This window comes from Platalea leucorodia (assembly GCF_965183815.1).
Source record: "Platalea leucorodia genome assembly, chromosome: 5".
NCBI classification, from domain to species: domain Eukaryota; kingdom Metazoa; phylum Chordata; class Aves; order Pelecaniformes; family Threskiornithidae; genus Platalea; species Platalea leucorodia.
In genome coordinates this window covers 72,615,039-72,639,345 of record NC_138827.1, presented here as the reverse complement: position 1 = coordinate 72,639,345, position 24,307 = coordinate 72,615,039, and the positions used below count along the sequence as shown (strand labels likewise).

The window sequence follows — 24,307 nt, the reverse complement described above, 5'->3', positions numbered from 1 at the left end:
CTAACATTTTCAAAGCAGTGATGGTGGTAGGGAAAATCGACTGAATTTAGGCTTATTTTTTCCCCCAATTTGAAGATGGGATTTTTGTAATCCCATCTCATTTGAAATTACTTAGACCTTTGAATTTAGGTAGGGGCAGAAACTGTACAACCCCTTTCTGACAGTAGCCCGGGGGTGTCCATCCCAGGCCCCGCACTCCTGCAGCTTGGCAGACTTCACCGCTCCTGGGTTGGATAACATCACCACGATCAGGACCTTCGAAAACTGCTTAAAATACTCAGCAAAATTGAGTTTAAAGTTTATAAGTCTACTTTCAATTAATAGTTGGTACTATAGTTAATTGTCAGGTTTAGCCATTCCGATATTTTTTAAACTAGTCACTTGATGGTGAGCATTAGGTATTCTGAATACAAGCATTACTGAGAGAAAACAATTGGCAAAGGATTTCAGGCACGGTTGCATTCTGATGTTGGAGATGGCTGGTGATGCTGCCAAAAAACCCACCCAAAGCGCCAACAGCTCCCCAGCTGAAGATTGCTTGGCAGGACTCTCCCCGGTACCGCTCCCTGGGTGGGCCATTCCTGTGCAGTACTATCTACGAGGACTGGTGGCGAGTTTTGTTTTTGAACTTTCTGTGAGTCTTCCTCTTGGCTCTACATACCTAGAATGATCTCACTAACCTGACGCATACTCTTCTTGAGCCGCTGCAAGCCAAGCATGGGGGTCACACCGCTCTGGAACTGGCAAAGGGGTTTATATCTGTTTTAGTCCACCCAATTTGCAAATCTGTGTGTGCGCGCGTCTGTGTACAAGCCAGGCACCTCTTCTGAAAGCAGCGTAGGCGCACCTCATCCCCACCAAGTACACTCTCCTTACTGCTTAAAAACACTTGTTTGGCAGCCCCACCTCATGACTCTGTCAGCAGTGTGAGCTGTGTGGCTCTTAAAAAAACTGCTGGTGGGTTAAAGTTAGGTAAAGGGTCCGTGACCCAGGCCTCGCGACTGGCAGATGCGTTCATTTGCCTTAGCCTGTTCCTACTCAACATAGGTAAAGCGTTCGTCTTACTGTTTCTATCACAAGCCCTTTCTCCTCTGACCAAACCAAAGGTGGGTGTTTTACTGAAAGGGGGGTTTCTTTTTTTTTTTTTTGGAGGAGGGGTGTTTTGTTTTACTTCTTTCTAATGGCAAAAAAAACCAAAGGAAATTAAATTGGTATTTAGAAGTCATCCTTTGTCAAAACTTGCTTGCTTTGATGAGACTGAACCCATAATCACTGAAAAATTAACTGTGCAGCTGCTGATCTTGCTATGACTGCTTGTAAGGGGACACACGCTGTCCATTCTTTTGGCTACATATATTTGTAAATAAGGCATGGAAAACGCATGGGCATTATCCTTTCCCAGGTTTTAAACCACTGTTAATAGACTTGTTAATCCAATGAAGAATTGTATTTTTACACAATTAAAATGTATTAGTGTAGTGAGTACAAAAGGGGCAGTGAAGAGCATTTATTCACAGGGTAAATCAAGCTCTGATCAGCTGATCATCAAAACATTATCTGATTTACATTTCTATAGGCTTATGACCATATGAACAGGAAATTAATTTTGGCACTAGGTTCAATGGTACTCAAGTCCACCCTGCTAGAAACAAGCACAAAGCTGCTATTTCTATTGAGACCCGCCATCCAATACAGGACACAACCTGGATGACTCCTTGATTTATTTCCCCCCCTCTGATAGGTAAAGCATCCATTTTAAAAGCTCCCAAAAAGCGAGAACAGCCTTGGCACTGAATTTGTGTAATTTATCTTCTGGTGTATTCGCAGTTGGCCTATACAGCTGCTAAATTCTGTAGAGACAGGTCTGTTACCAGTAGGAACAGTTGCTGTGAGTTAGTGTTGAACTGAATTGCTTGGTTTGGGTACCACCAGTTCCCTTTAGGTTAATTTGTAAAACATTGTTTTTCCTCTGTAGAACACCTCTGATTTAGCTGACCGCGGTACAGTAGCTGAAGCAGCCCTTTTCATGTCATGGCGCTCTCCCCACTTTTGTCCAGATATTTCGCCCAGTGAAAATAGGCGAGTGAGTAAAAACTGGACAGTGCCCTTTGACATAGTACTTTGTTATCCTGCCTAATGCTATTGAGGAGAAAATTCCTTCTCCCACCTAATGCTGCTTATTTATTTATTTATTGGAGATGAATCCATGTTGCTTCAAGAGGCTTTTTTCTGTGAGATAATAGCAGCAGCTCTTCATAGATCCATTTGTTGCCGTGGTGATCTGCCTACTCCTTTTGTTAGCCCGCCTCTACTTCAATAAACACCCTTCCTGTTATCAGCCTGGTGAAAATGTCTGCAAGTTCTTCAGAGCTAATAAACAGCATACATCATTCCTTTCATCTGATCACTATAGTGTGGGGCCGTACGAGAGTGAGAATGGCGCATGAATTGTACAGCTGCACTAATGGAACTCCGAAGAATGAACCTCCCCAGTCGGCGAGCGAGTGCACAACAGGGCACTACCTTTCTCTCCGAGCCGGAGGTGCCAGGACTCAAAAGCTGCACCTTGTTTTGAGCACTAGTGAATGACCTGTCTCTCGAAACTAATAATGCGGAGCTCTCGATGACTATTTCAAAGTTGCTGGTTTTAAAAACGAGCTTGAGGTCTCTTCAGTGTTTTCAGCCAGCTAAACCAATCTTTTTTTCCCTTTGTCTTCTGTCCCTTACGCCTCCCAGGAACGAGATGGAAAGACACTTCTTGGAGCTGCTGCAGTTTAATATCAATGTTCCTGCCAGTGTTTACGCCAAATACTACTTTGATCTTCGCTCCCTAGCAGATGACAATAACCTGAGCTTTCTGCTGGAGCCTCTCAGTAAAGAGAGAGCACAGAAACTGGAGGTAATGGTCTGAGATTGGCTGAGCAGGGGACTCTGTATGTGTAGTAAGAGCATCTGTTGCTAATCATGTTAAGTGGCGGTTAGAAAAACTAAAAAGCTTTTAGATTAGTGTATTACAGGCTAATTTAACCCCTCTATAACTACAGTTTGCACTTCTAAAACCATGCCTAGGCTAAGCTAGTATTCTGAGGAAAGGAAGGGACAGAGGTTATGGAAGTCTAGCAGATCACAAAATAAAATGGATGTTATTTTGGGAACCGTAGCTCAGCTAGGCTACTTAAGATTGAAAGGATTAGTGTCATATGTAATGGATTGTCTGTCCTTCCCTGGTCACAGTCTGTATTCCAAGCACCTAGAGACAGTCACACTCAGACCTTTCTAAATACTACCAGCTGAAGGTTTCCCACTGCATCCCACTGCACAGCTGCTTTTAGATTTAGAGGGAGCACTCTGACTGCTCCCATGGTTTAATAAACCATTTGTCTGGGGACAGCTGCAGAAATAATAATATGTCTCTCTTCACAACTTTTAGAACCTCACCTTTCCAAAGAAATGTTGCTTTCAGATCAACTTTTGGAATAGCCGCTTCTTAGGAGTCCTTCAGAATGCCCAGAGGAGTGTAAATAAAGATTACTGGCCCTTTCTGCTCGATGGGAAAGGCTGCCCTTCTGTGAGTCCCCGCAGCCACCTTCGGTGTGAAGGCTCGTTTTAAAAAAACTTGAACTTTTGCAGAGTCAGTGTTTCTTCCTAGTTGTTGGAGATACGCAAAACATTTTGAAAATATCTAAATTACCTGGGTTCTCAGAGAAAATTTCTTGTTGGATCAATGCAACCTTTCATCTGTCCAGGTTTAATTGATGACTCTGCATGTTGTTTTGTTGACCTTTCAACAAAGGCATTACCGCAGGCCCTGTGTACACTGATACCATAGCCCCTTTCAAAGAGGGGTGTGCTACGGTATTCTTGGCTTATATTGTTCTTGTTGTCCACCCCCAATAATTCTGCCAAGTGCCAGGGGTTTTTTTATTTCGTCCCAGAAGTGGCTGAACTTTGGGAATAAGTGTGATCCCTCCCGGTCCTTTGGAATGATAGGTATGATGTGCCTATGAATTCCTCTATTTAAAGTTAAGCAATGCAACTCTTCTGCTTTGTCTCACCCTTGTTACTTGCACTTTAAGCTAACACTGTCACTAATTGTAAATGTGGTTGTAGGGCAGTTCATGTTCCACAGGAAATTGTTTACTGAACTGCTCAGTGCCCAGGCATAAGTGGATGATTTACAGATTGTGAGCCTGTTTGGTTTCTTCTTTGCTAGCATTTGGGGGGCTTGGTATTTAAAACCAGAGTAATTTTCAGTACAGTATGTGATTTGCCATAATGCACTTAGTAATGCATGTATATAGGACATTTTGGGTTTTAATGCTAAAACATGATAAATATTTAAACCATTTGCTAAAATTTTTAATTCTACCTTTCGGTTAGAAGCACACGAGCAGTTGATAGGAGCCTGTATGAAGCAGTGAATTAGTATTCCAGGGACTGAAAACTGATTTACACCATATGGGCGACTGGGGCTAAATATGTCAACACAGGTTGCTTTATGATGGATGTGCTAGCATTAAAACAGGATGGAGGGTCTGTCTGGTCTTGCACCGGGAGCTCACGCAGCCAGTGTCTCGAAGAATGCCACTCTTGAGCCAAATGCATGCCTCCAGAAGGTCGGCAGAAATAAATGTAAATAATTATTTTAAAATACACTTAGAAGTTTATTCATGCTCAGAGTGCTTTTCACCTTTTGAACTTCTAGAACTCTGGGCTTTGCTGAATGGGTGCTGCCTTAAAGGGAAGGTGTAGGCTTGTAGCTGATCGCAAGACTGTGAAAGTTCATCTGGTGATAGCTGGTAAATTATTAATGGAAGTAAATGTTCAGGACTGCAATTCAGTTCAGCCTTTTATTACAGGTATCCTTATTTATTTGCATTGATAATGCCTGAAGGCTCCAATCAGAAATAGGCCTTGCAGGGGAGGACACACAGTGTTTTCTGGACATTCATGTTATTAGGATTTAAATAATTAGGCTTGTTAGTAGAATAGCTGCACCAGAATAAAAGCTGCTTGACTAGCTGATAAGCAGAGCAGAGGCAAGCCAATAAATGGGTGAAAAAGCAGTTAAATACTAAGTTGTCCACATGTGCTGATATTTAATAGCTGTATTAAAGTGCCATGGCTATGGCCATGCCATCGAGCAGTGGGCTGCCCTCCCTCCTCAGACCTCTTCAGGAACCTGCTCATGTGAGTGATCCTGGGAAGAGCATGTTGGGGGTGAAAGTGGAGAGAAGGTAAAGGCAAGAAGCCCTAGTAGAACTTCACTTGCTAGGCTCACTTGCACTGAGTGGCCAAGGGCAAGGTGCTCGAGGGAGTGCAGAAACCTTTTCAGTTTGAACCTTTTCTCTCAGAGAAATGGCTGTGTGTGTTTTTGTACTGTTAAAAGAAAATTTTTGTGCTGCTGCGTGCACCAGACCTAGCTACTAGCTGCAATTTTGAACGTAACTTCCACAAACTCGTAAGTCTGAAATGGATCCAAGCTTTCCATTACATAGTGAGACTGGTAAAAGAATGAAGATACTTGGATATGGAAACCACTCACCTTCTTATGTATTACTTTCTGATGGACAGGGTTCTTGTTAGCATGGGGACAGACCCCTTTAATATTTTCCCTCCAAACTAGTTCTTATTTACTCTCATTCTAGGTAAAAAAGCTAGTAGCATCACTGCTACAGAGTGCCTGCTCTGTTGGTATTACACTTGTAACGGCTTCCTTGAAATGTTCAAACTTCTCTAACGCGTACTTTTTGTTTTGTATCTGAACATGGTATCCAGGCTATCTCCCGGCTGTGTGAAGACAAATACAAAGACTTGTCAAAAGCTGCTATGAGACGATCTTTCAGTGCTGATAACTTAGTTGGTATCCGCCGTTCTAACGCCATCCTCTCCTGAGGAGAGAGAAAGGTGCAGCACCATGAACCAGCATCCCTATGAATCGGAGGAATACCACCACTCCACGCACGCAGGCCAGCGGTGATGGTGTCTTCCAGCAAAAGGAGGAGAGGAGGGTAAACTAGCCAAGGGAGCCCAGAGCTTGAGGAGCATACTTGGTGCAAAAGACAAGACCTTTGTCAAATCAACTCTCTCCTCCTTCTAATGTATCCAGAGGTGCAAAAACAAACTTCTCTCCTTCTCTCCCCCACAGATGTTTGCTTACTATGTAGGCCTATAGCTGTGAACTCTTGAGGTTTTTAATAATAAGTAGTTTTAAATTTTAGAATTTAAACACTAACCACATGACTATAGTTACAATGTTCTTCCCTCCTCTCCCCTGTCATCCAGAGTCTCGCTGCATTTGTATTTCAGGTCGATGCAGTGTTAACAAAAACAAAAGAAAACATGGGACTCTTAAAGTATAAAGCCACTCTGGAGCTGAAAACAGTAGCATAGACATGTGTTGACGGCTGTTCCCTGGTTTGGCTACTAAAAGCTGCTATTATTGGTGATCTGTTCATAACCAAGAAGCTGCCCAGCAGGAAGGAATTCCAACTCTGCACCCACAACTTCACTCCAGTAGAGATTGTCAAAAGACTTTGAATGTTTTGAATGGGGGCAGAGATATGGTTTTATGTATTGTTAAAATGTATAGGGTCCATGCTGCATTTCTTGTGAATTATGGTGCTTCTCTCATTTTCTAATACTTATATTGCTCTGGAAGAGACGCAATCTGTATATTTTTCTGAGGCATTGAATGAGCAAGTCGGTCTGGAAACATCATCACCATCCCAAACAGTGTAGCAATCCAGTGGTGAGTGGCATGTGTGCAGCACTGCTTCTCTGAGTTCTCCTGCAGATCTCTTGTGCTATATACAGTGGAGTTCCTAAAGCTGATATTGTGCATCCATCTGGCTCTCCTGGGGGTTTTGTTTCCTGGGAGGGATTTACATTCATAATGAGACAGTAACAAGTTTGAGAACCCTGGACTACCTAACAAGGTAGATGGAAAAAATATTGTGTTCAATTGAGAATTATCAAAAAGCTTTCTATAAACCCCCCCCCCTTTTTTTTTTTTTTTTTTTTGGCAAAGTGAATTTTATCTTGTGCAGCTGCTCTAGAGGCTTGGGTTTTGCTCTTTCTGAGACTTTGGAATGGAGCTTACTTTCAGGCTCTGAAACTGAACTCTAAACAGGATAAGTATTATTAGACTCTTCCTGTTACAAGTCTTTGTAGTATCTTTCCTTCTTGGATCCAAATAGATTCTAGGCGGTTTGTCCTAGGAGCAGCTCTCCCTCCGAATGGCACGGGTTTTGTGCACTTTCTCTTCCAGCCAAGGCCCAGAAACTACACTGAACAGCAAGTCCGTGTGCCTTTGGGAGTGGGGCTGATGAGTGTAATCATCAGTTTGGCTGCGCTCAACTGTTCAAATGATGCATACAGTCTTTTGCGGTATGCAAATACGCCAGCCCCTGGCTCCCAAATCCATGGAACTTGGCACTTCAGGTATTGATCACAATTCAATTTTGAAAATAACGCTACATCTTCAGGTGGTTTTCCTTTCTCATGTTTGTATTAAAAGAAAAGCTAATAAACTCTATTTTAATTAAAGTTAAAGGTGAATTGTGTGTTCTGTACGGCTGTCTGATTTCATTCCCCCTCACTTGAGCTTCTCCCAAGTATGAAAAAAGAAATAAAAACCCCCTCCGTTTGCAGTACCAGCCCCTCGCCTTCGTTTTATCACGGTGACTTGTGAATGTCTGGGGAGCCGGCGGCAGAGGTCATTCGGCAGCCGTGAGCGGCTTGGTCGGCAGCGCGGGGCAGGGCCCTGGCAGCCTGCTTTGGCTGAAGGTGTGGTAGGGCCTTGCGTAGCTGCCTGGCTGTTCCCACACGTCGTTTGGATTTAGAATTTGACTCGGGCTGGTCAAATAGCTACTCGCTGGCAGTTTCTTTGCACTTAAATGGACTTTAAGTAGGGCCAGTCTCTCTGGAGGTGATTTGATGTTTAAGTCAGTCCTCCCTTGAGGAGCACTAAAGTGGAAGGTACAAGTGACCAGCTCCTGGATTGACTTGTGACCTAATTGCTAATGAGCTTTTCTTTCCTTAGCGCTGCCAGGTGCTGTCAGCTTCATGGGGTGGGCAGGCACATGGCTTCTGCAAGTTCAGCTGTGAGGTGCTCAGCAGAAACTTGGGACAGTCATTTACCTTTTTTGCCAAATGAGAGGGAGGCTCTTCCCGCTGATCTGGATGACAGGTGAATGACAACTCGAGCTGATGGCTGCTTCTGCAATTTATCTTGCAGGATACTGCTGCTCCGAACTTAATTTTGCCTCGAACCTTAATTGGCTTTAGTTTTACTGTAGCATAGCCCAGAGCTCATTGTCAATAGGATTTTGGTCTGTTCAACAGATGCTGAACAGGGCTCAACTACAACTCAATTCCTTAAGAGAGGAGAAACAGCAATTCCACTTAACATTCTGGTCCCACTGAAAGAGTTAGATTCTGGAAAACACGGCTAGTGGATTTCTTCAGTAACCAATAAAAAGTAAACCATACAGCTCCCTTTTGAAGGGATGAGCTGTGATAGTGTTTCAGAAGGAATTATATTTAGGTGATTCTGCTGGAAGATGAACTGGGGGAGGGGGATACCCTGTACCTTCCACTATTCTGGCAGCACTTTTGAGGAAAAAGGCAAAAGAAAAATTACAGTCATAGAATACTGGAATTACAGAGATAGTTACCTGCCTCTGCTCCCAGGGAAGAGCAACCAGCTACAGGATCGAGGTACCTTCTTTCTCTTAACCCAACAGCTGAATAATATTTCATCTTATGTTGAGGTGACCTCTGCCTGCATTGAGTCCCAGGGCAGCACTCCCCATCTGGCAGTAAGTAAGTACTGTTTGTAGAGACAATAGCTATGTTATGGCCCAGCGAGAATAACGTGAGCACCAACAAGGCTAGCACGAGCATCGTGTGCTAGTGGTCAGCAGGGGCAGGAAGCCATGGACGTGTTTGTGGGCTACGTGCTGGCCCTGGGCGTCAGCAGCCCTTGCCCTTTGTGTACGGAGACTGTGTATCTTGTTTCTAAGGAAATTTTTATGAGAACTACTTCAGCGTGGGTTTGGCAGTTAGGACAGGCACTTCAGGGATGGAATAAACGTCAAGACCATCGCTTCTGGATAAGGGTATAGGCGTTAAGCACAACCTGAGCAAGCAGAAGAGGACAGAAGAGCAATTGAGGCAAGAGCTTGCACAGGGGGTTGGCAGGCGTGCGTGGGGCAGGGTGAGCTGGTGTGTTGAGAGCTCAGCACCCGGCGGGCTGCTGCCCCCAGCCTGCGCTGGTATTTCCCACAGCACAATAGTGCAGTAGCATTATGTAGGACTGGCTTTCCCCAGCGTTATCTGGGAAAACTACACTTGCACCAAGTTGTTTGACAATATACAGTGAATTACAGGGTGCTGCCAAAGTGACGGTAGTGCACTTACTTACTTACTTACTAACACCAACCCCCGCAATTGACTAGCCAGGGAAAAAGCATTTAACTGGCTGAACGTGGGCTTGATTACAAAAGTCTCAGGCTGCCTTTGTGGACAGAGCTTTTTTTTTAGGTGAAACAACCACTTTGGCTTTTGCTCTGTGATATTAAAACCTATTTGAGAAGCCACGTGGTCCCTGTGCTGTCAGACACTGTCATTCCCATGCCGCCCAGCCTGAAATTGTGCTGCATTTGCACTGTGACTGCCTCGAGGATGGCCTAAGCTGACCGAATGGGACATGGAGAGCACAGGAGCAACAGAGCAGCCCAAGCATTAGGCTGGGCTGTGTGCGACCACACGCGTGCTCACAGCAACGGAGTCCTGCAGGCGATTCGCAAGTGGCTGCCTGCAGTAATGGCCCTTCCCTGGCTCCGAAACAGTGGCTGGAGGTAGGCGGTGATGGCAGCTCTGCCAAACTCCTGTTTACTGAGGAGCTGAGGACACGGCGGCTTCCTGGGAGGCAAGGATGTCAACAAGGCTGCCAGCGAGATGCTGGAGTTACTTCCAGAGGCAGGCGGAGAGTGTCCGGTAAGGACCTCGTGCTGAGATGGTGCACGTCCCCTCCGCACCCCAGAACAGTTGCCCTGCACAAGACAGATAGATAGGCTCAGCCCCGACAGCGTGTTTTGCCTGTACTTGAGCATGGGAGGGCAGATCGCCCGGCGCTGAGGAATCAGGTGAGTCAGTCTGTGCAGCTGTCAGGTTTATCGCTGGGTGCTGGAATGCTGCTTCCAGGTAAGAGATCCTATCATCTAGTGGGCCTTGGTGTGTGCCTACACACCTAACTAGATAGCAGAGTCCTGCACCATTAGTCACCACGGAGCCAGCCTTAACCCCTTGCTGGCCTTCCTAAAGTGCTCCTCCCAACGCGAGAGCGAGCGCACAGCAGATGGCAACACGGACACTCACATCGGCGTGCAGCATCCCGCTTGGCCTGAAAAAGTATCAAAGGGCACCTGAGCGCAGGGTGAGGGACCGATACTGTGCAAACTGCAAAACGCCAATAAAAGTTGATAGTTAACCCTCTTCTAGCAGCCAGGCGTGACCTTGGCCTGTCAAGGAAACACGCTGTCAGTCAGGTCACGGGCACCAGCCAGCAGCACAGCGGCCCCTGAGGATTAAACCCAGTTCAGTGCAGAGCCGGGCTGCTGCGCCCAGGCTGGGCCGCACGGCGCTGCGGCGGGCCACAGCGGGCCACGGCGGGCCACGGCACGCCAGCGGGGAGGGCGCGTGACAGCCCCCGTGCCGAGGGCAGCGCTGCGTGGGCTTCGGGCACGCGGAACGTGCTACTCCCGCCCCACGCAGGGGTTGCTGCCTCACCAGGCCCCCCACGATCCCTAGTGATAAGCGCCTGCGCAGCCCGCCCGCACATGCCTCCCCGCCACCCCACAGTTAAGTTTTTATGGTAATTAACGTTCTAGCAGAAGCAAAGAAAACACCACACACTACTGTGTTTTTTTTTTTTTTGTCCTCATAAATAACTAATCTCGATACTTCTCTTTCTTTGAATAAAATTTCTTCAGCTTTTCACAAAATATAGTACAGTTATTTAAACAACATATTGAACACCATCAGTAACGGAAGAGGCCAAAACCAACATGTAAATTGGCTACAGCATACAGGGCACACGGCAACGACTCCTTTCCCCCTCCTGCCACTTGTTGCTGAGAAGCCAGGCTCAAGCACAAGTTGATTGCATTAACCCACCATTAGAGCAAAGCTGAAAATGCTCTTGCATTTTTCAATAGGCAACGGTTTGTAGCTAATCTTGGATTTCTTTTTTTAAAAAAAAAAAGCTTTACACAGTCAGTTGCACTTTGAAAAAAAAACAAAACCAACAAAACATCACCTTTGACATGGTTTTGTTCATTGTATTGCATGATGTGTGTTTAGCTGTATCTACAAAAGGCACTATAGAAACAGAGGAGTCCAGTGAGGCGTGGATTGGAGCAGGTTGGAGTCACTTAATGCCCTGGATTACAACAGGAGCCTACCCACAGCATCTCTGCGCCTGACCTGCCTCGCTGCCAAGAACACACCTGTCCCAAACCCGTATCAAAGGTCACTACGGCTTCTGTATGTACAAACCAGGCTAAAATGCAACTATTTACAGTTTGTAACACGATGTGGTGCAGTTCTGTCCACGATAAAGTACTGCAACACGCTGCAGGGAGCAAGCCCTCTGTCACAAGAGTGCTGATATGTGCGGCTGAGCAGTCCCTGCCGAGCCCTCCGTCCCTGCACCGCTGGCTGCTCCGGCCAGCTCGCCCCAGAGACACTCCTGCCAGATCTTGGCACTACCTTTATCAGCAGATGTGCCACTTGAGTGTCCCCTCACTTCCCAGGCTTTGGTTTTAAAATGAGGTGGAACCCTTCTTGACTGAAGTGGTCCAAGGGTGTTGAGAACAACCTCGGACCCTTGCAGTCCTGCGGGAGCAAAGCCAGCAGTTGTTCTCCAGTGCTCAAGCAGCCGGGTCACGGTGCCACGCTTGAAGGAGGGCAAAAAGGACTCGAGTAATGGCTGGGCGGTTACATACGTGATCACCACTTAGGGCAGGGGGAAAAAAAAAAATTAAAAAATCGGGTGCTTTCACAAGCGGGCTGAAGCCAGAGGCAGCCACCTCTCGCCAGCTGTGCCCCATCCCATGCTGCAGCCCGAGCCCCGAGCCCTCGCTGCGGTCGGTGAAGTTGACAACAGGGCCTCCCCGCCATCATTCCCCTTATCAAAACCCAGCTGTCACCAGCGCTTAATGCCAGGCACCAGTTCTGTCAGTGCTCTGCTGCTGCCTGAGCTGGGGAAGTGAAAAAGGCTTGTGAAGCTGGAGGAAAGGGAGTACGAGCGCTCTGCTGAGTTTCCCTAAATTAACTGCTCACTCTCAAACCCAGCACTGTCTCCGACAAGAGGCGCAGCTTTGAAAAAAGCAGCAAGAAGTGTTGAAGCTGGCTGGCTGGAAAACCCAGCTGCTCCCCAGGCGCGACAGACTGCCGCCTGGCTCAGAAACCCCCCCGCCATGCACACACTACCTGCTGCAGAAGCGCAACCACCCTTTTAGGGCTGGTTTTGCCATGCTCAGCTGCTGTGCTGCGTGCCACAGCCAGGGCTGCCTACCTCACCCCAGGTAACCTGCACGGCACAAGGCAGACACGAGAAACTCACCCCGCTGCAGAGGTGAGAGGCACAGACCGGCATCAACCCCTGCCCAGAGCACACGGCAGCTCAGGAGGAGGCTGCTCTCAGTCCCAGAGCCAGCGGTGCCCCGGGCTCCTTGCGAACCCCGTGCTGGGACGGCAGCCTTGTCACCCACGCAGGCCCTCGGCTCTCCGGGGTGAGTTGCTCACGGGCAGTGGAGCTGGCTGCCCACCACAGAGCGGCGGGTTGAAGCCGGGAGTCAGTGCCACAGAGCTGAGCCCCAGCAGCACCAGCCCCTGCCCAGCCCCGAGCCCCCTGCCCGGGGAGAGCCGGCATGCACTTGCCTGGGGGAGAAGGGACCTCTGGGGTCGCCTGGTGCCCTCCTGTGCTGCAGACAGTTGGGACCCTGTCCCTGTACTGCCTGGCCGTTCCCCTCCACAGCCCCTTCCTCCTGCACCACCACCACCTGTGAAGCCCCCGGCCCGCGCAGCTCCCTCCCTCCCGCTCAGCATGCTGCTGCCCGAGCGGGGCCAGCGGCAGCGTCACACCAGGGGCTCCCAGCCCTCTCCTTTGCAACACATAACTATGCCCGGGGGCTCCAGGGCCCCCGGGGGCCCAGGTGCAGCACGGCAGGAAGGTAGCCCCCACTTCCAGCTCTTCCCAGCCCCCTTGCACCCCACCCCAGGCTCTGCCGAGCGGCTCGGTGCCGGTGCCAGCGCATCACCTGGGGTCGGGGGCCACCACCCGCCCTGCCTGCTGCAGTTCTCCCCTTCACCCCGGCACCAGCAAGACCTGCCCAGAGTCTCATCGTGGGGCACAAATCAGTGCTCAAGGGCTACCTGCCACCTGACCGGCCCCCCAGGCAGCAGCACCCCAGGACCCCAAACAGGGCGTGGGACCCCAAATGGGGCATACACGGCGGTGCCAGGCTCCAGGCCTCCCTGTCACTCTGCCCCCACATCGCTGGCAGCTCTCCCTGCCCTGCCTGGGGCCGCAGCTGCTCCATGCCCTGCGGGTGCACATGCTCGGTCCCGGGCAGCACCGTCGCGGTGGGGCTGCGGATGCCAGGGGTGGCCCAGCTGCCAGCCCCTCTTCTGTGGCCCAGGGTCTTTGCAACCCTCTCCTCCTGTGGCTGGGGTCACCGAGGCTCCCTCCGGTCACACGTGGGACAGCGGGACCTGCTTGTGGTAGGAGGCCATGCTGGGCAGCACCGTCCTGCCCGCCAGCGCCGGGCTGGCCTCACCGTACACGGAGGCGCCCGCGGGCTTTCTGGCCCGGCAGCAGTGGGCTGTGAAGCGCCTCCAGGACTCCAGCGTCTTGCCAGACCAGATCCAGACGCCAGAGGTGATGCCCACCACAAGGCACATGAAGTACTTGAGCATGAAGATGGCATAGTCGGGCTTGGGGCGGTGGGGGTCCCCTGGGCAGGAGCAGTTCTGCGCCCGCTCCCATGCCTCCCGGTTGTGCTGCTCGTAGATGTAGCAGGCGATGACGATGGTGGCGGGCACAGTATAGAGCACGGTGAAGATGCCGATGCGGATCATCAGCTTCTCCAACTTGTCAGTCTTGGTGCCGCCCTGCTTGATCACGCTGCGGATGCGAAAGAGTGAGACGAAGCCGGCCAGCAGGAAGAGGCTGCCGGTGAAGAGGTAAACCACCAGCGGTGCCAGCACAAAGCCCCGCAGGTTCTCCAGGCTCTGGTTGCCCACGTAGCAAACCCCGGCCACCGGGTCGCCGTCCACGGAGCTGAGTGCCAGTACAGCGATGGATTTGGCACTGGGGATGAGCCAGGCAGCCAGGTGGAAGTACTGCGCATAGCTAGCGATGGCCTCGTTGCCCCACTTCATGCCAGCTGCCAGGAACCAGGTGAGGGACAGGATGACCCACCAGATGGAGCTGGCCATGCCAAAGAAGTAGAGAAGAAGGAAAACCACGGTGCAGAGGGCAGGGCCCGTGGTCTCATAGTGGATGTGGTGGTGCTCTGGGTTGCAAGCCACGTTGGCATGGCCTGCCACCAGCCGCACAATGTAGCCCACAGAGACGAAGAGGTAGCAAGCAGAGAGGAAGATGATGGGGCGCTCGGGGTACTTGAAGCGCTCCATGTCGATGAGGAAGGTGGCCACGGTGGTGGAGGTGGAGAGGAAGCAGAGGATGGACCAGAGACCGATCCAGAAGGTAGCGAAGGTCTTTTCATCCTGGGTGAAGTAGGGCTGGTAGCAGGGGATGGCGCAGTTGGGTACCTGCCCAGTCCTGATGCGGTTGTACAGCGGGTGGGACTCCTTGGAGATGGGGATCAGGGGCGCCTTGCACTTGCAAGTCCGGCCGCAGTCCAGCCCCGAGGGGCGCTGCCCGCTGAGCGGCGTCAGGTTTTTGGCCGCGTCCTTGGCCGGGCGCGTGGGCTTCCCGAAGAAAGGCGGCAGGGTGGTGGCTTCCGTGCGGTTGTATCCCATGCAGAGCACCTCGGTGTCCCCCAGCACCGGCAGGCTGTCGCAGCTCATCCTCTCGGGCCAGGCGAAGCCGTACTGCTGCATGATGGGCGAGCAGCCGGCCTTGGCCCGCTCGCAGACGGAGCGGCAGGGGGGCAGCGGCTTGGTGTAGTCGGGCAGGCAGATGGGGGTGTACATGCTGCAGAGGAAGAAGCGCAGGTCCGGGGAGCACTGGATCTCCACCAGCGGCCAGAACTGGTGCACCTCCAGCCCGGCCTCGTCCTGCGTGTCGTGGTTGAACTGGTTGGGCATGTAGGTGAGGTTGTAGCCGATGCCCTTGCACATCGGCACCGTGATCTCCTGGCACACCAGCGCCTTGGAGGCGGCGCGCCCCGCCGCCGGCAGCCCCAGCAGCAGCGGCAGCCCCAGCAGCAGCGGCACCGGCAGCCCCCGGCCGCCCATCGCCGCCGCGCGTCCTACCGCCGCCGCATGCCCCGGGCACCTGCCGCCGCCGCCGCCGCCGCCGCGCCGGGACCGGGACCGGGACCGCGACCGCCGCCGCCGCCGCCGCCGCCACCTGCGCTCTGGGGCGCGCGGACGCCCCCGCGCCGCGCCGCGCCCGCGCCCCGCCCCTCGGCCCCGCCCCCCGCCCCGGGAACGCCCCCGGCCCCGCCCCCGCCGCCCCCGCCCCCGCCGGGGCTCCCAAGGGCCGCCCCCGCCCGGGGCACCGACTCCCGCGGCGGCGAAGCGGGGCGCCCCGCCGGGAGACCGCGCTGCCCCCGGCGCCCCGAGCCCCGGCGCCCCGCCCGGCCCCGGCGGTAGGAGCCGTCCCTGTCGGACCCCCGCCCGCCGGCGCTCGGGGACCCGCGGCGGCCCCGGCCCGACCGGCGGCAGCGGCGGCCGGGGGGAGGCGGTGAAGTGAGCGGGTGGCGGTGCTGCCTGGCCGCTCCGCATCCGCCCCCGGCGCCTTGCCTGCCGCCGGGACCCTCGCTCCTTCCCCCCTTGCCCACCGGGCCCCTCCCGAGACCCGGGACCCCCGCCCGCCCCGGCGCCGCGCCGGCCCGGCCCGGCTTCCCCTCGCCGGCGGGAAGAGCAAAGCGGGACGGGGGAAGCGGCTGGGGGGAGGAGGCAGGCAGCGTCTGCGGGGCTGCTGCCGCTTCGCCCCCTCCTCTTCGGGCCCTTCAGCCCCTCTCCGCGGGAAGGGGCCGGGGCCTCGCCCCGCCGTAAGGGGACGGGGGGGACGCTGGGGTGCAGGGGTCCCGCCCCGCCTTTGCCTTGCTCCGGCAACCGTACATCAGCCCGGGTACAAGGGTCACGGCAGCATCTCCCGCTGCCTGCTCCCGCTGCTGCCCGGCAGGGCAGCGCTCCCGCCCCCCGGAAAGCTGAGCCTCCGCGGGGGCGGGAGCCCGGCCCGCGGGCAGGGCGCAGGCAGCCGCGCTACCGCACGCCGGGCCCGGCTCCGGGCCGGGCCGCCGCTCCGCCTCGGGGCCGCAGGAGGTGGTGGCGAACCGCTGTCCCCCCGCGCCGGCGGCGGGCGCGGACGGACGAAGCCGGCGCTTTCGAGAGACCCTGCCCGGGGCGGAGGTCCCTCCCCAGCGCCCCGCGAAACGCGGGCTCCGGCCCGAGCTACCCGGGGGTCGTGCTCAGCTGTCCGCCGTGAGGAATTTGAACCCGTGCACTAGCAAACACCTAAACTACCAGCCCGGGTTTCAGCGGCTTCCGCTGCTCCTGAAGCCCACGGCACATCCAGGGCACGCAGGGGAACGGACCTGCTTCAGAGGCCAGATTTGGGGGTCGGAGGCTGCACCCGCAATGGCAGTGCCCTTATCCTGGCCAAGGAGGAAGGCTGCTCCCGAGCCCTTGCACAGGAGCTCCTCACTCCTCCTCGGTGGCTGTGGATGGAAGGGCAGTTTGGACCAAAGCACTCACATCAAGCACTGCATCTGCTAGTCAAGACATAGCCGCGGCACATCACGGACAGGGACAGCCCACATTCAGGCCTGGTGCTGTGGAATGCCAGCCCCCAAAATACCCCTAACTGCTTCCAGAGCCCAGAAAGCAACGACTCAAAGCATGACTTAGCTCCTGCCTTCCTCCCAGAGGTAAAATCTGGCTGGCCTATCGCTCTGTGGCCAGTGGCTCCTGTGCCTATGGGCGGAGCACTGACTGCTGCTACCACACACCAAAGTCCTCAGGGATTTTAAGGCCAGAGCCCTCATTACCACCTCTGAAATCCTCTGTGTCTCCAAGTCCACACAGCCCAGGTGTGCATATCATTTGGCACTGTCAGCCTTGATGCTTAACAACTTACTTTTTAAAAAAAAAAAAAGGCAGAAAAAAAGCTCAAGTCCCTATACCTCCCTGCTTTACACTGTAAGTTTGCCTGTAATAAAGCTATGCGGAAGAGAATTACAAGTCACATGTTCCTTTGGAACACAGTGGCATATCCCTGTAGCAGGAGTCATAACTTTTAATTCTCCCCAACAATGAGTTTCTGTGAACTAGCAGCCCGGCAGAAAGCAATCACAGACAGTTTCATTATGGCTTTCAGTTGATTATCCAAATTATAGCTGAGAGCAGAGGGCAGCCTTTTTATTATCATCATTGCTGTACAATTAGAAAATGCTGATGAAACTCCACAAGAGCAGAAATTCTCTTTTTTGCTGCTATTTTTCATTTTTATAAGCGTTCCCTTGGGCAACATCTTGGTTTGATTCAGCACAGAATGGGGAACAGGTACATAGGTGGGAAAGGAGAAGACAAGAAGGGGAAATGGGGCAGCTCTTCATTTCAGTTAATCTATCAACTCTTGTAGCCTGGTTCAGGTTTCGCCACTCCTCCAGATGTATCTAATTCTTAGAGCCTGGCTGTAAATAATGCTGTATTTGCTACACTGGGGACACATAAAATCCAATTAAGAGCCAGGTAGACATCTGTTGGCTTGCTCTGTGCTTCTGTTTCCTTTTTGTTTTTTATGAATACGTAGCAGAGCAACCAGAACAGGATTAAATATGGTGTAAGTGCAAGTACAGTTGATAGGCTTGTTATTCATCTCTACAGTACAGTAAGAGAGTACAGTGCTTTATGTGCATCCAGCACCATTAGTGACAGAAGCTGTGCCTGCACAAAACCTACCATGCCAAATCCTGGAGACAAAAGAGAAAGTGTTTCCCACCCCTGAGAGCTTGCTGTTGTTGTTAAAAAACTCTACAAGTTATTAGGAAATCGCTTTACCTTTAATCCGTGCGCAGAGGTGTTCATGAAGCTCCGCCATGCTAGACAGGTCTGCCTGGGAGCCCAGCTAGTCCCTGCTCGTGGCTCCAGCGTGGGCTGACAACACACGTGTCCTCACGGACATACCTTCCACCCGTTGAGGCATTTTCAGCTGGGATGCAGCGGTTCCTGGTAGAAGCAGAAAGTAAAGAGGTGGTAAATATTGCTGTATTTGGTTCTTTCACTGCTGTATTGTCAGCCTACACTGTTTACCTGGACAAACTGCCTTTGTGAAGGATACTGTGACTTTTTAAAAGACTTTAGAAAAGGACTAAGTGAGTTTCCTTTGTAAAGACTAGCTATTGCCCTTGCCCTTGTTAGAGAACTCAGCAAAGAGCTTTTCAGCCCAGGCTCTGGGCAGGGACAAAGCCGGGGAGCGCTGATCTCGCTCTTGGCTTTGCCTGTACCAAAGCAGGGCAGGAACCTCCTGCCCCTCTTGTTGCGGGACCAGCACGCCATCCCTGGCCCTCGACCCTTCTTGCTTCGAGCAGCAAATCCCAGTTTTGTCTGCACTGCTGACAAGTCTCCGGCTCCCAGGAAGGGAGCGGTGGAGGCCCAGCCTGGGTGACTATGGGCTCCTGGTGCCGGTGGGCAGCCTGCCCGTCACCCCAGCTGGAGGCTGTGCTAGCTCAGGCACCGCTCGAATTAGCAGTGAGCCCTGATAACGAACTGCTTGAGCGAGGGGGTGACGGGGACCACAAGACTGGCAAGGCTGTGCCTTACTGCCTGCCGCGGGTGCAGGGACGGGGGGCAGGAGGGACCTTCAGGTAGGGAGACAGGGCAGCTCTTAGTCCTTCACGAGCAGGCAGAGCAGAAGGAAAATCACTGCCGGCATTTGCAGAGGGACCCTGGCACCTGAATCCTACCGAAGTGCAATGGCAGCAGGGGCAAACATTTTCTCATGTGCCTGAACAATTTGAAAGCTGTGGGCTGGGGACAGGAATTCAGATTTAAATCACTTGAATGCTTTTCACCATGGATGCCTTGTTGAAATTCCCTTGAAAATCCTAACCTACATCAATACTGTTTGTTTTTATATATACCTGTACAATTAATTACACACCTTAGCATATTGCAGGAAAACAAAACCATGCCAAACTGTAGTCACGTTCAAAAAGCTACATGGAACTAGACAACTTCTGAGTGAATTAATGCAAAACTTGATTTCAAACAGTGACACAGACTTTAGCAACACCTGACACAAGTGCTGCTGTTTGTAAAATGTTACCAGAAGTTCAGATAAGTAGGACTAAAGTAAAATCAGGAAGAGCGGCTGCATTTGAAGCTCATCTTGCTGGACGCATCAATTATTACTTAACAATATTTGTACATATAAAAGTGCACATAAAATGTACATAATGAGTTTCCGCTGGTCTCCCGGGGACTGGGACCCCTTTCTGCGAGGCACGGTTGGTATACCGAAGGGGTGTTCCTGTCCCGAGGTGCCACCACCACAGCACGCAGAAGGCGGAGGGCGGATCAGGGCCCTGGCCCAAAGGCGCAGGGGGGTCGGTGGGGATGAGGAAGGGTCCCTGCCATGCCACAGCCCGGCCACCAGCACCACAGCCAGGGCTGATCTTCAGATCTCCTTGCTGTGATTCACACAATGCCGAGATAAGGAGGAAGCAGTGAACTTCAAATTGGATTTTTCTTGGGGGGGGCATGTGAAACTTTTCAGATATGTAGTTTTTGAAACACATCACGTTGTGCTTTTTTATTTTCTTTTTTTTTTACGTGGGCCCTTGAAAAGAAAACAGTCCCATAGTGAAGTTGACATGATAAATTAGTATGGCCCTGGCAAAGCCCTCACTCTTCATTGGGCAAATACTTATTTATGGACTTTCAAATTATGGCTTATGTAACAACAGGGTGAATGACTTTCAAAAAACCTCCGCCATGTATTGACCTGATAGAGCCTAATGGGTCCTTCAGAGCAATTAGGATTTATTGTGTTAGCGTCTATTGTGTATAGAGACCATTTTAAAAACATGTGTTATTTACCCAGAAGGCTGTAATGACTGTTTAAATACACAGTTAGATTGTTTCTGAAATGCTTGCTGCTCTATACATTGCAAAGAAGTTACTCCAAGTATTTTTCAGAGTTAAATACTTTGCTTCACTGGGATTTCCAAGCAGGGCGATTGTAGCGCACGTACATTTGCATGCTTACAGCTGTAAGTGAATCGAGCTCTCAGGAAAGCTGCCAAATGAGCAACCTTGAAGCATGACATCTGAGATTTTTTTCTTGACCGAGGAGCCAGTGCTCACCACCCTAGTGGTATGAGCAGCTCAGGCCATTTCCCAGCGAAGAGAGCAGGGCATTTCCCACGAAGCACCCGAGTTTTGCCCTGTTTGATCTGAATGTCCAGCAAAGGTGACCTTAACAAGCCATGCAGCTGTGGTTTCCACGGTGGCACATCTAACCCTCTACGTGCATGTGAGGCGGGACCATCACCACTTCCCTGTAACCTGCTGGGGGCCAGCATGCAAAAATACAGTTGTTGGCTTCTGAACACTGGTGCAGATTTGAGAAGCCTAACCCCTGGCCAGGCTCCTCGGCAGGCATGAAGGAGCATGGCTTCACTGCCTGGCAAAGACTGGCGCTGGCTTACACCAGCTTTGCCTCTGACCACACGAGTAAAACAAAACCCTAACTCATACATGGGAGCTATCAAATGCCTCTATGAAATAATAATATAGACTAATTAGTGCTTGCTTTATCTTCAGACCAATGCTGTTTTGATCAACACCATCTCTAAACAGGTATTTCCCTTTTCTGTCCTTTGCTGTGAGAGACCTTCAGGGTGAAACCGCTCAAAGCAGTTCAGCTTTGGCACAATGCTTTCCCTGCCCTGCCTCAGGTCACAGCCTTTGGAAACTTGTTTCTATTTGCTTGCTTTACACCAAAATTAAAATAATACCTGTTACAGCTGCAGTACTTTATGTCCAGGGACAAAAGTCCTAAGCAGTTTTCTAATCCAGCAGAGAGAGAGAGATAGGTTAGAGGAACCCCTGGCTGAAAATGCTGTAGCAAATTCTTCGGAGTTAGGATGTGAGTTTGTAATGGCCAATGTGCAAAATCCTCTCGAGAAAACACTCAAGCAGCCTGGACTGAAGCTGGCTGAAACTTGCGATTTCTGTTTTGTGGAAAATTCCAACATTAAAAAACAACGTAAAACACCCCAGTTTGTGCCAAACAGGGAAAGCTGCCCGTACTTCTGAGAAATCCTGCGGCATCAGGAAAAGCTAGGAGGTTTCCTGTCCCAATGTGGAGAAGTCCTAGAAGCCCCCCGCCCGGGGAGGCCTTGGGAGCACAGGACGGGGCAGGTCCTGGAGCGCGGGACACGGAAATCCTGGGGTGCCAGGAGCTTGCTGGGAAACCGGGCAGAATTCAGCCAGGAATCAGCCTGGTGAGCAGTCGTCCCTTAGGTCCTGCCTGGCTTTCAGAGAAAGTCGGGCAGTCAAAACAGAAATGTTTCCAAGAAACTTTCTGTCTATGCTGAACTGGCACTTTACAAAGAAACTGCTATCGGTATGAACATCTGCGGTTATGGGCGGTCTCTCCTGGCCTTAAAATTCTATGAATCGGTGAAAAATGTATGATAACAACTGTTGCTATTAAGAGCGACTTCAGTCTGTGTTCAGAATAGTTCAAGCTCAGTCTGGCCTTTCCTGAAAATACGAAGCTTCATACAATCAAAATAGGTTTCAAACACATATGCCACTTTGACTGCTTTTCTTCAATAACCTGTCAAGATGTTGTGATCAAGATTTTCCAGATGCAGTGATTCTGGACCCTCTTGATGCAACCTTAAGGGATTGTTATTTCCAGAAATTGTTACAGACCTGTCCTCTGGAAATCGGACTCCTTTACAACATGCCACATTGCCCACTCAAGATCAGAGGCAATCAAAAATCACACAACATTTGAAAGCTTTATCATGTATGCGTACTCATCTATAGTGCCTAGAAGGAGAAAGTTCATATGCAATACACACGCACTGTGTTTTCAGGTTTTCATGAACCCGTAAGTATCAAGGCCAGAGACCTCCTGAAACAATGTCCTCTCCTTGACCTTTTAGGCATTCTTGCTAAGACCAGGCACTTCAGATTCTCCGTATCTGCTTTTGACATCCTTGAAGTGCTTGACACGGGGCTAGAGGAATATTTGGAGCTCAGGCTTAGCAAGTCGTGTCATTCACATCAAATGAACCAAATTAGGTTGAAATACAGATCTAAATCCCTGCATAATCAACATTTATCGGACACGAGTAAAAAGAGACAGAAACAGATGAAAAGGCAATTAGCACTAGCTGGAACTATGCATGTTTTGATTACTTCCTTCTGCAAGTCATTCATGGGATAACGTAATACACAGGTCAAAGTGATTTTGGAAAGGATGTTTCTAGCAACCTTCACGTTCAGGCATTAGTTAGATGTGAAGAATTAACACATGCAAGTAGAGCTCAATCTCAAATAACAACAGCTTTAGCAGGGACGAGTATTACAGAATTGGAGCACATCAAGAGATTTGCTGGGAAAAAGAAGGAATCCATTCTCTAAACCCTGTACCTCACTACCACGTGCAGCACCATCAAGCACACAATGATGCCACCCTGCTTGGGATGTGTCCTGGTGATGCAAGAAAGTGCTCCAAAATATTTGCAACCCTTCCACGTGTGCTAGCACAGGGTTGCCAAAAATCTTTGATGACCAGGTTGTGTAGTTCTCTTACAGGTTCTGTTTACCAAACTGATACAATCAAACTGATTTTATATAAGCAACAAGCTGATAAAAAAGGTAGCACAACCGCTGCAAAGATGGGGTTCACACAGGCCAGCACCTCCCTTATGGCATGAAAATGGTGGAGTAGCATGGTTCAGCTTTTTGCTCAGAGAAGTCTGTCCGGCTGCAGCAGAATTCACTCTCTGTATGTATTTCCCTTATGCTGGTGAAATTAACTGTTCTGCTATTTGAGACAAGGGAGCAGCTGAGCCCTTCTCCATGCCTCCCACAGGCTGGCACTGCCGGACCCCCCAGCCGTTACGCTGTCACGAGGCAGACAGGACCCCACTGGGTGCACTCAGAGAAATTACTGCGCAAGCTTCCACCATGCAGCTTCACTATTTGCCCCTCACTGTGCTGGGTGCTGAATGTACCTGCAGTACAAACAGCTCTCAGGCTGAGCAGCCAAGGAACACAAAAAATGGGAGAAAGGACAGGTAATTCTCCCTGCTTTTGCAGACAGAAAAGTTCTGTGATTTGCCCTTGTGGCCACACAGAACTGGGAAATCAACCCTTCAGTCCTGAGCTGGAAAAAGACTATTCTGGCTCCTGGTGCAGACGCTGCTCTCTGCTTCCGTTCCACTAGAGCACATTAGGCTGACAACCTCCGGCGCTACGCTGCAGGGATGCGAGGCTGCGCGTCCATTCAGTCAGGGCCAGACTGATTGTCCTGGAGACAAAATCCCTTTCTGGTAGAGGGGCAATCTGGAGGGGAACGAGGCCGATTCCTTACCTGGGCCAGCCAGGCTGCATCCCGACAGGACTCAACATCCCTCTTTGGGGGAGGAAGGGAAAGGGCAAGGTGAGAAGACAGTGTAATCCTTTCAGCTGAGACTCTGCCAGCGATGTTGCTAATTAGCAGAGAGAGGACGTGTTGTGGCTGGTGAGAGACAGACACGTTCTGTGTTGCGAGACAGTGCCTTCAACCAGCCGTATCTGTGAGACACGTACGCTGTGAGCTCCCTGATCGTGTTTGCATTGCGGGAACCAACCCAGCAACACCAGCCGAGTCCTTGATGCCCACTGTGCTGCCCTCAGCCTCGTGTGAAACCCGTGATGGGATTTTGGACAGACCAAAAGTCTTGGTTGCGAATCTTATTTTCACTGTTCTGATACAATCAAACCTATTTTGTATAGATATACAGAGTGGCTGTGGCTTCCAGGCTGTGGAAAAAGACTGGTACTGGAGCAGCAACTGCATTTCCTAAGCTTGCTCGGT

General features: G+C 51.1%; 2 protein-coding genes across 2 annotated transcripts in view; one reads left to right on the top strand and one right to left on the bottom strand.

The window, feature by feature from the left end:
• CCNYL1 (cyclin Y like 1) overlaps window positions 1-7,537 on the top strand; it is a 34,844-nt gene extending 27,307 nt beyond the window's left edge. Inside the window, exons 9-10 of the mRNA XM_082312328.1 lie at window positions 2,737-2,899; window positions 5,779-7,537. Of these exons, the coding sequence (XP_082168454.1) occupies window positions 2,737-2,899; window positions 5,779-5,895 (280 nt within the window). The 3' untranslated portion in view covers window positions 5,896-7,537. The remainder of the gene's footprint in view (window positions 1-2,736; window positions 2,900-5,778) is intronic.
• Window positions 7,538-11,139: 3,602 nt separating this feature from the next.
• On the bottom strand, window positions 11,140-15,492 carry FZD5 (frizzled class receptor 5; the record flags this gene model as incomplete). The annotated part of the gene is made up of 1 exon (XM_082311746.1): window positions 11,140-15,492. One exon carries the CDS (start codon window positions 15,490-15,492, stop codon window positions 13,762-13,764), a length of 1,731 nt encoding a protein of 576 aa, XP_082167872.1. The 3' UTR covers window positions 11,140-13,761.
• Between the last annotated feature and the right edge of the window lie 8,815 nt (window positions 15,493-24,307).